Genomic DNA, 13,755 nt, shown 5'->3' with positions numbered 1-13,755 from the left:
TCATTAGTAAGGCCTCACCTAGATTATGCAGCTCAGTTCTGGTCTCCATATTACAGAATGGACATAAATTCATTAGAAAACATTCAGCGTAGGATGACTAAATTAATACATAGCATTAGAAATCTTCCTTATGAAGAAAGATTGAAGACTCTTAAGTTACATTCACTTGTTAGACGAAGAATGAGGGGAGACCTGATCGAAGTGTATAAGTGGAAGATAGGTATTAATAAAGGGGATATTAATAAGGTCTTGAGGATGTCTCTCCAAGAGAGAACCCACAGTAACGGATTTAAATTAGTTAAGTTTAGATTTAGAAAGGACATAGGAAAGTATTGGTTTGGAAATAGGGTAGTTGATGAGTGGAACAGTCTACCTAGTTGGGTTATTGAGGCTGGGACTTTGGGTAGTTTCAAATTTAGGTTGGATAAGTGCATGAGTGGGAGGGGTTGGATTTGAGTGGGACTTTCACATCAGAGCTTATTTCTTGGGTGGCATTGAAAATTGGGTTGGGCAAATGTTTTATTAGTGGGATGAATTGTAAAGGACCTGCCTAGTATGGGCCAACAGGCCTCCTGCAGTGTTCCTCCTTTCTTATGTTCTTATGTTAAGAGGAATGGAAGGATTGGTGAACAGAAGGGCTTGAGAAGGATAGAGCAGTGACAAAAAAGGTTGTGGGTAGACAGGAAGAGAGAGAGGTAAGAAATACTAAGTGTCCTAACTACTTTTGTTAAATTTTAAGCAAATTTTTTCATGGTGACTTATTTTCTATTCATAATTTACATTTTGTGCTATCTTTCATTACATCAGAAAGCAAGCAAGGATGGAGGTTCGAAAAGTGATGCTGATGGTGGTGACACTGGCATGGGTGACCTCGCCTACCATACCACACCCAACATCCATCCCTCCCTCCACCACCACCATTGCTCCTACCACGGTAAGTTAACACTCGGATTTAGCACAAGAACTTGATAGATCCTTTTTACACCCAACCTTTCTCACTAATGGTTGTGTGTAACCTATTTTAAAGTTACCCAAGATTATTTTCTTTGATTATTTCATTCATGGAAGGATCACTAAACTCGTAGGGGTCTTACAGCTCTTTAGGAAATGGAAGGTTACCAGGTTTAATCCAAGGAAAGGGAAGATAGGTCCAGTTCTTTGGATCAAAGAGCTGCTTACCAGCATCTAGAACTTCCCTTAAGGGGTTTCCTGGCTTCAGTGTTAGAAAAGAATCCAGAAATGGTAGATGAACTATATTACTAATGTTCTTAATGTACAAATGTGACGTATAATAATCAGGACCGAGCTTTAACTTTCCGAGGCGCTAAGCTATATCGTGTTAGGTAAGACACATATGCAACAGTTAGACAACTTTATTCCGAAACGTTTCGCCTACACAGTAGGCTTCTTCAGTCGAATACAGAAAGTAGGCAGGAACAGTAGAGATGTGAAGACGATGTAATCAGTCCATCACCCTTAAAGTCGTAGAATTTGAGGTTGTCAGTCCCTCGGCCTGGAGAAGTTCAGTTCCATAGTCAGGAACTATCTGAAGATCAAGCGACAGTGCGGAGACTTAAATACTGTCGGAAGGAGAGGTGCAGGGTTGTAGTAGTAGTAGTAGTAGTAATAGTAGTAGTGAGAGGCAACTGAGAGGTCATGTCCCTCTCAGATCCAACCCTTCTCACTTGAAAAGCTTGTTCAAGGTGTTTTCTGTACCAAGATGCCACGTGTTGCAGTGTCTGACAAGATGAACATCAAAATGGTATACAATACCGACAGGTTGTTAGGTAAGACACATATGCAACAGTTAGACAACTTTATTCCGAAACGTTTCGCCTATACCATTTTGATGTTCATCTTGTCAGACACTGCAACACGTGGCATCTTGGTACAGAAAACACCTTGAACAAGCTTTTCAAGTGAGAAGGGTTGGATCTGAGAGGGACATGACCTCTCAGTTGCCTCTCACTACTACTATTACTACTACTACTACTACTACAACCCTGCACCTCTCCTTCCGACAGTATTTAAGTCTCCGCACTGTCGCTTGATCTTCAGATAGTTCCTGACTATGGAACTGAACTTCTCCAGGCCGAGGGACTGACAACCTCAAATTCTACGACTTTAAGGGTGATGGACTGATTACATCGTCTTCACATCTCTACTGTTCCTGCCTACTTTCTGTATTCGACTGAAGAAGCCTACTGTGTAGGCGAAACGTTTCGGAATAAAGTTGTCTAACTGTTGCATATGTGTCTTACCTAACAACCTGTCGGTATTGTATACCATTTTGATGTTCATCTTGTCAGACACTGCAACACGTGGCATCTTGGTACAGAAAACACCTTGAACAAGCTTTTCAAGTGAGAAGGGTTGGATCTGAGAGGGACATGACCTCTCAGTTGCCTCTCACTACTACTATTACTACTACTACTACTACTACAACCCTGCACCTCTCCTTCCGACAGTATTTAAGTCTCCGCACTGTCGCTTGATCTTCAGATAGTTCCTGACTATGGAACTGAACTTCTCCAGGCCGAGGGACTGACAACCTCAAATTCTACGACTTTAAGGGTGATGGACTGATTACATCGTCTTCACATCTCTACTGTTCCTGCCTACTTTCTGTATTCGACTGAAGAAGCCTACTGTGTAGGCGAAACGTTTCGGAATAAAGTTGTCTAACTGTTGCATATGTGTCTTACCTAACAACCTGTCGGTATTGTATACCATTTTGATGTTCATCTTGTCAGACACTGCAACACGTGGCATCTTGGTACAGAAAACACCTTGAACAAGCTTTTCAAGTGAGAAGGGTTGGATCTGAGAGGGACATGACCTCTCAGTTGCCTCTCACTACTACTATTACTACTACTACTACTACTACAACCCTGCACCTCTCCTTCCGACAGTATTTAAGTCTCCGCACTGTCGCTTGATCTTCAGATAGTTCCTGACTATGGAACTGAACTTCTCCAGGCCGAGGGACTGACAACCTCAAATTCTACGACTTTAAGGGTGATGGACTGATTACATCGTCTTCACATCTCTACTGTTCCTGCCTACTTTCTGTATTCGACTGAAGAAGCCTACTGTGTAGGCGAAACGTTTCGGAATAAAGTTGTCTAACTGTTGCATATGTGTCTTACCTAACAACCTGTCGGTATTGTATACCATTTTGATGTTCATCTTGTCAGACACTGCAACACGTGGCATCTTGGTACAGAAAACACCTTGAACAAGCTTTTCAAGTGAGAAGGGTTGGATCTGAGAGGGACATGACCTCTCAGTTGCCTCTCACTACTACTATTACTACTACTACTACTACTACAACCCTGCACCTCTCCTTCCGACAGTATTTAAGTCTCCGCACTGTCGCTTGATCTTCAGATAGTTCCTGACTATGGAACTGAACTTCTCCAGGCCGAGGGACTGACAACCTCAAATTCTACGACTTTAAGGGTGATGGACTGATTACATCGTCTTCACATCTCTACTGTTCCTGCCTACTTTCTGTATTCGACTGAAGAAGCCTACTGTGTAGGCGAAACGTTTCGGAATAAAGTTGTCTAACTGTTGCATATGTGTCTTACCTAACAACCTGTCGGTATTGTATACCATTTTGATGTTCATCTTGTCAGACACTGCAACACGTGGCATCTTGGTACAGAAAACACCTTGAACAAGCTTTTCAAGTGAGAAGGGTTGGATCTGAGAGGGACATGACCTCTCAGTTGCCTCTCACTACTACTATTACTACTACTACTACTACTACAACCCTGCACCTCTCCTTCCGACAGTATTTAAGTCTCCGCACTGTCGCTTGATCTTCAGATAGTTCCTGACTATGGAACTGAACTTCTCCAGGCCGAGGGACTGACAACCTCAAATTCTACGACTTTAAGGGTGATGGACTGATTACATCGTCTTCACATCTCTACTGTTCCTGCCTACTTTCTGTATTCGACTGAAGAAGCCTACTGTGTAGGCGAAACGTTTCGGAATAAAGTTGTCTAACTGTTGCATATGTGTCTTACCTAACAACCTGTCGGTATTGTATACCATTTTGATGTTCATCTTGTCAGACACTGCAACACGTGGCATCTTGGTACAGAAAACACCTTGAACAAGCTTTTCAAGTGAGAAGGGTTGGATCTGAGAGGGACATGACCTCTCAGTTGCCTCTCACTACTACTATTACTACTACTACTACTACTACAACCCTGCACCTCTCCTTCCGACAGTATTTAAGTCTCCGCACTGTCGCTTGATCTTCAGATAGTTCCTGACTATGGAACTGAACTTCTCCAGGCCGAGGGACTGACAACCTCAAATTCTACGACTTTAAGGGTGATGGACTGATTACATCGTCTTCACATCTCTACTGTTCCTGCCTACTTTCTGTATTCGACTGAAGAAGCCTACTGTGTAGGCGAAACGTTTCGGAATAAAGTTGTCTAACTGTTGCATATGTGTCTTACCTAACAACCTGTCGGTATTGTATACCATTTTGATGTTCAAGCTATATCGTGTTTAATGACACCAATAAATTATAGTCAAAATAGGTAATAGTAAGGATGGGGGAATATTTTAGAAGTTTAGTGTTAACTTGTGCATAAGTTCGGCCATGATAATAGTGGTTTTTCCTTGGCTTGTGGCAGGTGTTGCAAAAGAGTAGTGAGGCTGGTGGAGGGTCGTCATCGTCATTGTGGGAGACGGTGCTCAGGTTGGACCAGATGTTGCAACGACCCAATGACTACAACGCTCTCATGCTCGAGTCTGGTGAAGAGGACGACCAACTCTCAAGGTACTACTACTACAGAGTGTAGTGTGGGATGACCAGCTCTCTAGGTAATATGAAACAGTTTAGTGATTGGTAGGTAGCTTTGATATTTGAAGAGCTCTTTTACCGTTTAGATCATACAATGTTCTTGGCAACAAAAAAAATATTTCAACGCAAAATAAAAAAGATAAAAATTAACGAATAAAAAATACTATGAAAATACATAACACAAGTAAACTGTATTATCGTACCAAGTTAAAACAACCATCTACAGTTAGAAATACCAATTATTGATGTCAAAAGAATCCCTTAAAAGGTCCTTGAGGTCCCTACAGGCACCCTGGTAATTTAAAAATGCACAATGAAAGCAGAAAGATCTAAGGCGTGGACAAACTGTTGAACTGTTCCTGCATTCAGCTGCATGCCACAAGCTGGGGTGGAATACCTGGGAACAGGTGGCTATGGATGAGATGTGTGTTCCTGATCAAGTGAGAGCTACACACGAAAGTAATTTTATACTCTGATCCGGTTTTTTATTTCCTAAAGTTTCCATAGTGGAGTAATTGAAATTTGTCCTCATTGAACTTCTTATTGTTTTCTGAGGCCAATTTTAAAGACTTGGTTTATGTCCATTAGGAGATTTGCAGTGTCTTCAATGGATGACACTGTCTTACAAATTCTGGTATCATCAACAAAAGAGAACACGGTGCTGTGGCTTATATCTCAGTGTCAGATATGAGGATGAGGAAAAGGGTGGAAGTGACTATTGTACCCTGTGGAACAGAGCTTTTCACTGTAGCCACCTGTGACTTTACTGTTTACTATTACTCTTTGTTAGGAAGTTATAGATACATGTATCCATCGAACTTGTATTTAAAGCTACCCAAATTTCTTTCTTCAGTGATGCTACCTGGGAGTTTGTTCTGCTCATCTACAACTCAATTGCTAAACAAGCACTTTCCTATATCTTTTATAAATCTAAAGTTGTCCAACATGAATGCTTTTATTCATTCATTTTCCCCATTTGTACACTTAAAAGTTTTAGAAACTTTGAAGGGTGCAATCTTCATAAAGTGCAGTTATATACAGTATTTAATAACCTGTGTATCAGGGTACGTATATAGATGAGAGTTAAGAGACCATATTAGGCATAATAGGCAACATCTCTCTTAACTTGTTGGGAGGATGTAGCTAATACATGTTCAGAATGCAACTTGCTTTTCATGAACAAGGATATACATAATTCATCATCAAAGATGGGAACATCTTTGAGATGAGAATACATTGTTTGCTAGACATAATTGGCTTTCATATTCTAATACTTTCAGTAATAACCTGATGAAATGACTTCTGTAGCAGTTGAAATATATAATAACCACTTGTGAATGAATACTCTTAAGTGAAGTTGATATCAAGAAAACTTCCAGGCAAGAAACACAATTGAGAAAGATGACTTGAATGTAACCGGGGCCAAGAAAGGATACACACGTACTAGAGACCTTGATACCTCAAAGGCGATGGGACCAGACATCTCCCCATGGGTCCTTAGAGAAGGAGCAAAGATGCTGTGCGTGCCTCTAACCACAATCTTCAACACATCCCTTGAAACTGGGCAACTACCTGAGAAATGGAAGACAGCAAATATAGTCCCCATATTTAAGAAAGGAAACAGAAACGAGGTGCTAAACTACAGACCTGTGTCTCTGACATGTATTGTGTGCAAAGTCATGGAGAAGATTATCAGGAGAGTGGTCGAACACCTGGAACGGAACAAGATTATAAATGAAAACCAGCATGGGCTCATGGAAGGCAAATCTTGTATCACAAACCTCCTGGAGTTTTATGACAAAGTAACAGAAGTAAGACACGAGAGAGAGGGGTGGGTTGATTGCGTTTTCCTAGACTGCAGGAAGGCCTTTGACACAGTTCCCCACAAGAGATTAGTGCAGAAGCTGGAGGATCAGGCGCATGTAACAGGGAGAGCACTGCAATGGATCAGGGAATACCTGACAGGGAGGTATCACAGTGGGGTATGAGCGGGGTCCCACAGGGGTCAGTTCTAGAACCAGTGCTATTTTTGATATATGCGAACGACATGGTGGAAGGAATAGACTCTGAAGTGTCCCTATTCGCAGATGTGAAGTTGATGAGAAGAATTAAATCGGATGAGGATGAGGCAGGACTGCAAAGAGACCTGGACAGGCTGGACATGTGGTCCAGAAACTGGCTTCTCGAATTCAATCCTGCCAAATGCAAAGTCGTGAAGATTGGGGAGGGGCAAAGAAGACCGCAGACAAGAGTATAGGCTAGGTGGACAAAGACTACAGACCTCACTCAGGGAGAAAGACCTTGGGGTGACCATAACACCGAGCACGTCACCGGAGGCACACATCAACCAAATAACTGCTGCAGCATACGGGCGCCTGGCAAACCTGAGAATGGCGTTCCGATACCTTAATAAGGAATCGTTCAAGACACTGTACACTGTGTATGTTAGGCCCATACTGGAGTATGCAGCACCAGTCTGGAACCCACACCTGGTCAAGCACGTCAAGAAGTTAGAGAAAGTACAAAGGTTTGCAACAAGGCTAGTCCCAGAGCTCAGGGGAATGTCGTACGAGGAAAGGTTGAGGGAAATCGGACTGACAACACTGGAGGACAGAAGGGTCAGGGGAGACGTGATAACGACATACAAGATACTGCGGGGAATAGACAAGGTGGACAGAGATAGGATGTTCCAGAGAGGGGACACAGGAACAAGGGGTCACAACTGGAAGCTGAAGACTCAGATGAGTCACAGGGACATTAGGAAGTATTTCTTCAGTCATAGAGTCGTCAGGAAGTGGAATAGCCTAGCAAGTGAAGTAGTGGAGGCAAGAACCATACATAGTTTTAAGAAGAGGTATGATAAAGCTCAGGAAGCAGAGAGAGGACCTAGTAGCAACCAGTGAAGAGGCAGGGCCAGGAGCTGAGTCTCGACCCCTGCAACCACAATTAGGTGAGTACTAGTGAAATGCCGACAGTATGATGAGGAAAGATGCTGATTGTGGAGGAGTTTTTATTGATGCAAAGTTTTGCCACAGTTTGGCTTGTTAAATATAAATTGCAATGTTATAAAGCATTTTATCACTGAAGATTCCTCTGCAATCAGTGTCTGATTCACACATATTACTGTTACTAAAATCATATTTGTAGATGAATGGTTCAGAGAACCGACATGTTGATAAATTAGACACATGTACAACTCTTGGGTATCTTTATTGAGGAAACGTTTCGCCACACAGTGGCTTCATCAGTCCATACAAAGGAGAATCTTGAAGAACAGGAGGAGAATGAGGTAATCAGTCCCTCAACCTTGAGTCGATGTGGTCAGTCCATCAATCTTGATGGACTGACCACATCAACTTAAGGTTGAGGGACAGATTACCTCATTCTCCTCCTGTTCTTCAAGTTTCTCCTTTGTATGGACTGATGAAGCCACTGTGTGGCGAAACGTTTCCTCAATAAAGATACCCATGAGTTGTACATGTGTCTAACTAAAATCATATTATACATGGTATACAACATTGACAAGTCATTGAGCAAGACATGCAACAACACTTAGTGACTATAAGTTTAGCCTGCATAGCAAGCTTCATCAGTTGAATAAAGAGGTGAATTATAATCTTGGAGAGAGCAGAAATGAAAATATAGTTTGAGGTAATCAGTTTTTCAGCCTTGATGAAAAATGGCCAATCTCTTAGCCTAAGCAGAGGCATGAGGCCAGACACCAGAGGCTATAGTGAGGTGTTACACCTCCTTAACTTTATGTACCTACTGAATAAATATAATTTGTCAGAGAAAATGTTAAAATTCATAGGGATCATACAGGAAATGGGAAAGGGAAGACATTCAGGTACGATTCTGGGAAGGCAGGATACTTCTGCTTCCTTGGAACAAGACCCCCACAAGGATCAAGGTATGATCCTTGATGGGATAAGTACAGAGAATTGGATTATTATTATTATAATCAAAGGGGAAGCACTAAACCCGGAGGATTATACAGCGCCTTGGGGGGGGGATGTGGAAGGCATTCAGGCTTAATTCGGGGAACTGGAGCACTGATCCAATTCTCTAAATCAAGAGCCCCTCACCAACTTCAAGGAACCTTCCCTGAGGGGAGAGAATTGGATTGAAAGAGCTTTAAGGACAAACCTTATGACTACCACCCCTCAAGGAAGGTTCCTTGATGTTGGTGAGGGGCTCTTGATTTAGGGAATTGGATCTGTGCTCCAGTTCCCCGAATTAAGCCTGAATGCCTTCCACATCCCCCCCCAGGCGCTGTATAATCCTCCGGGTTCAGCACTTCCCCCTTGATTATAATAATAATAATTATGACTACCAATGCAAGGTCCTTCAGAGAATACTAAAAGATACTAACACATTATTTTTGTTAGAGATGAGTGGACATTTATTTTTTTTGTTAGCAGATGCATTGTGCATCTACACCAGTTTATATATTTTAGGTGGTTAGAGTAAGAAATACTATAGGTCATGCAAAAATATCACAAATTAAACACTAAGCCTCTTTCTCTCAGGAATAATTTCATATAAAGAATTCTGTGACTTAATTGTTTTCATTGCACTGCCTGACTGAATACTAGGTAACGATTATTATAATAAAAAAAGGAGTGCTAAACCTACAAGGGTCATACAGCACATTGGGGCAGGGAATAGAGTGGGCAGCAGAGGGAGAGTTAGAAAGGGCTGTGGGGAGAGCTAGAGGAAGGATCATCAAAGTTTGTGTAGTAAATCAGTTGCTGTCAAAATGTCAACAAGGAAATTTGAGTCAAAGGTGGGTCCATCAGCAAGGAGGGAACAAAGTAAGTGTTGGCGACGATGTCGGAGGTAAATTCTGCGTGCTTGTTGATAGACTGTACGGTCCAACAGAATATGGCAAACTGAAACTGGAACCTGACATCTCTGAGTGGAACAGGGCACCTCTCCATGAGATACCCGTAAGATGAGCTTGTCCAGTGCGAAGACAGGACAGCGTAGTCTCCCAATCTCGGCATCGATGACAAGAAACCTAAATTTGGTTTGATGGAATGTAGTTTATTATGTACAGTACATTATCAGACCAACATTGTTGACAATGGTTGCAAAGGCAATCAGAAATTACAGCAAGATAGCCTGTGAATGGAACACCTCCAAATGAAACTGGGAGGTCATGTACTGCTGACCCCGCAGCAGTGTCCACTAGCTCATTGCCCTGTACATCAACATGACCAGGGGCCCAACAGAACAACATTTTTGTTTTTGCTAGAGATGCGGTGTATCCAGAGCTGTATACGAAGGACCAAGGGATGAGATTAATCAAATATTTTTTATAGCTTGCAAAGCACTAAGGGAGTCGGAGACTACCACAAATGGTGACACAGGCATAGGTGCAATGCGGATAATTGCTACAGGAATTGCATACTACTGTATTCAGCAGTAAAAATGCTAGCCGAGTAATAAATGCCCTTGCATTTCACTGTCCGGAAACACTGTTGCAAACTCGACATTGTCAGAAGATTTAGAACCATCAGTGTAGACTGCAATGGCATGAGAGAGAGACCGGAAGTGATTAAGAAAAAGAGCGAGAAGCAACTGGAGGTGTTTGGGCTTTCATGCATGGCAGTGGGGAAGAACAGACATGAACTGTCAGAACCTCCCAAGGAGAAAGGGTAAAAGTTAGATGCTACATGAACATATAAAGGGGGCAACTGAAGAGAAGACAATACTATGTAAAAGCAGCTGGTTCATAGTAAAATGACACTGGAGGAGGTTCTTCAAATTATACGGTTCAATTCAGACATCCCCTCAAGGGAGGTTCCTTGATGCTGACAAGGGGCTCTTAATCTAGGGAATTGGGTCTGTGCTCCAGTTCCATGAATTAAACCTGAATACCTTCCATCCCCCCCCTGCCCCCACAGGCATTGTATAATTCTAGAGGTTTAGTGCTTCCCCGTGATAATAATAAATTGACATATTTGTAGTTGCTACTTTCCATGCAGCTTTTTTTTTTTTTTTTTTAATTTGTCAAAAGAATTAGCCCGAGGTTCAAGCTAATGCGGATGGACTTGGTGTTTGGTTACTATTTTTTTTTTTCTGAGTATATGTACTGCCTAGTAAGCAATGGTGCCTATCAAAAAGAAATCGAGGAAAGCAGAGCAGTACTCGCTTTCTTTTGTTCTAGACAAGCCGATCATGGAGTTTAATACCTTCAACAGTGCTTTAGCCAAACAGCCAGACCCAAAAAGTATGGGCGCTTAGCCGAAATTAGCTGTATAGCCCTTGTGGCTTAGCGCTTCTTTTTGATGATAATAATAATAATTAGCCGAAATTAAGCAGTACATTTCACACCCCGGAGCACCAGGCTTGTGATAAATTATTTCATAGAATCCAGCCACATGCAGTGAACCTCGAAAAAGATTTTGGAATGCTTAACAATGCATGCACACACAATTCTTTTTGGGGTGGGTGCCCAAAATATTCACAATTGGTTCAGTTATTGAGAATATTATACAGTATAGGCATAGTATTCATCATAATAAATGCATAAAAAAATTGTTAGAAGCATGCTCAGTATATTAGACAATGATTCCCTATAATTCTCTTTCTCTAGACTGCTGTACAAACTACAGGAAAAAGAAAGAATGCGAGAGAGGATGCATGAATCTGTGTCAATGTTCAGCATGATACCCAGGATAAACATGCCCATGACCAACAATATTGATATGATGCCTCCCCAGGTAAAATTCTTCACAATATGTTCTGTAATTTCAAAGTTAACATGGTAAATAGGCAGATTCAGTAAGGCTTAAATTTTAACTTAGCATGCAGTTTTGTGTGCTTTTGTTGTACAGAGTGTTGATATACCTGCTGACAATGTATATGTATGGGAGGGGGGAGGAAGGAAGCAAGAAGAAAGGAGAGGAGAAAAGATTATTATTATTATAATAATAAAAAAGAAGCGCTAAGCCACAAGGGCTATACAGCGCTGCAGGGTAGGAAAGGAAGCGAGGGTATTGGGCGGCAGAAGGGGGGAGGGGCGATCAGTAGGTTACAGAAAACAGCGGGGTAGGGGATAGTGCAGGGTAGAGGGTAGCAAGAGATCAAGGTAGAAAGGGCTGAAGGTATCATCAGAGTTTGTGAACAAAGTCAGTTGTCAAAAAGTCAATGAGAGAGTCCGGATGAAAGGTGGGTCCATCAGCGAGAAGGTAAGGAAGAGAGAGATCAGCGGAGCGAAGACGACGACGGAGGTAAATTCTGCATGCTCGTTGATAAAGTGGGCAGTCTAACAGAATGTGGCTGACCGATAATGGAACCTGACAATTCCCAGAGAAAGGAGCAGGGCGCCTCTCCATGAGATATCCATAGAGGAGAAAAGAGAGGAGACATATTTCAATATTGATACATATGAGAAAGGGCAGGTTCCATGAATAATCTTATTCTTTGACTAATTTAGTAAAATACTTTTATGTAACTTTTATGTAACACTTTTTACATAACATTGATAACTGTATTAAGTCGTATTTATTTTAAACAATTCATATTCACATAGTGTACTTGTATTTTAGTACAGGCCTGAGACATCTTATCTAATGAGAGGAAGACCAGTATTCTGAGTTATCAGCGAACAGTAGGTAAGTTGACCAAGTTAATGAACTAAACCCACATACTTGTTAATAACAAAGATGAAATACAAATTATGCTTTTATAGTATAAGAGTTCAGATTACTTATTTTTAGTTATACAAATGTTTTGATCATATACTGTTTACGGTAACTAGGTTTTTGTATTTTTCAGCATAAGTAACACACTGGCAGGTAAAAAAGCGAAGAATAGAGAATATCCAAACTGCAAAAAAGCTGGAAACAGATTACATCAGAAAAGAAAACTAGGATCAAGGAGTAATAGGCAGAAGAAAATGTGGAACAAAGTAAAGACAAACCGCAAGAAAAATTCATGAACCACAAAGCCTGTTTACTTGCATAATTGACTACTGCATTTCTTCCTCAGTCAGCTAAAACTGTGCCAACATACACAATTACCACAATTCTATCCACAACTCTAATCTTTCTTGTCTTAAACTACTGTATATTATTTATAATATTGTAATACACAACCAAATGATGACAGGACACACTACATAATTCTTAAGTATTTCACAATACAAAGATCATTTGATAGACTACAGCACACAAACCACCACAAGACCTATCACACCTCCAGCTTTTGGAGCATCCATATTTGTCATTGCCACTTGATACCTTCTCAGAAAAGGGTGGAAAAAATATGGGAAATACAGGATACAAGAGAAGGATCCTAGAAGAGGATAAAAGTATTTTATTTTATAGGCCACATGAATATTTATGAAGGCTTGTGAATATTTGAGGGTTCATGAATGATTAAGGAATGAGCCTCTAATTCTACAGTGCCTATGGGTTCTATCAGTTTCATACACATACTGGAGAGTAGTTACTTCAAGTCAAAATTTATCTTTGTAATATAAACTATTTTATTTAATAAATTATTTATTCACTTTAAATGCACTCTTATTGTTATATTGATGGGGAACCCCTCAAGGAAGGTTCCTTGATGTTGGTGAGGGGCTCTTGATTTAGGGAATTGGATCTGTGCTCCAGTTCCCCGAATTAAGCCTGAATGCCTTCCACATCCCCCCCCAGGTGCTGTATAATCCTCCGGGTTTAGCGCTACCCCCTTGATTATAATAATAATAATAATAATTGATGGGGAAGCACTAAAGACAAGGTTCATATAGTACCTTTGAAATGGGAGACAATCAGGTTTGATCTGAGGAAGGGGAGGGTAGCTCCAGCTATTTGGATCAAGAGCCCTTTACCAGCCTTAAAGCACCTTTCTTGAATGAAAAAGCACTTTCAATAATTTCCAGATGCAGAAAATTAAACCGTACAGGCAAAATG

At 41.1% G+C, this 13,755-nt stretch overlaps 1 protein-coding gene across 1 annotated transcript; it reads left to right on the top strand.

Moving 5' to 3' along the window:
- Positions 1 to 777: 777 nt before the first annotated feature.
- LOC128696647 (uncharacterized) lies at positions 778 to 13,358 on the top strand. The gene is made up of 5 exons (XM_053787969.2): positions 778 to 934; positions 4,662 to 4,807; positions 11,433 to 11,559; positions 12,388 to 12,453; positions 12,617 to 13,358. Exons 1-4 carry the CDS (start codon positions 821 to 823, stop codon positions 12,433 to 12,435), a joined length of 435 nt encoding a protein of 144 aa, XP_053643944.1. The 5' UTR covers positions 778 to 820; the 3' UTR covers positions 12,436 to 12,453; positions 12,617 to 13,358.
- The last annotated feature ends 397 nt before the right edge of the window (positions 13,359 to 13,755 follow it).

The sequence above is a fragment of the Cherax quadricarinatus genome, chromosome 46 (genome assembly GCF_038502225.1).
Source record: "Cherax quadricarinatus isolate ZL_2023a chromosome 46, ASM3850222v1, whole genome shotgun sequence".
Taxonomy (NCBI): Eukaryota; Metazoa; Arthropoda; class Malacostraca; order Decapoda; family Parastacidae; genus Cherax; species Cherax quadricarinatus.
The sequence above is the reverse complement of the archived record's forward strand: the minus strand, read 5'-3'. Positions and strand labels throughout refer to the sequence as shown.

Bases quoted from the DNA above. Each gene is read 5' to 3' on its own strand.
- LOC128696647 (XM_053787969.2), top strand. From the start codon at position 821: ATGGAGGTTCGAAAAGTGATGCTGATGGTGGTGACACTGGCATGGGTG. The intron at 935-4,661 runs GTAAGTTAACAC...GGCTTGTGGCAG, and splicing joins CCACCATTGCTCCTACCACG to GTGTTGCAAAAGAGTAGTGA. The intron at 4,808-11,432 runs GTACTACTACTA...CTCTTTCTCTAG, and splicing joins GAGGACGACCAACTCTCAAG to ACTGCTGTACAAACTACAGG.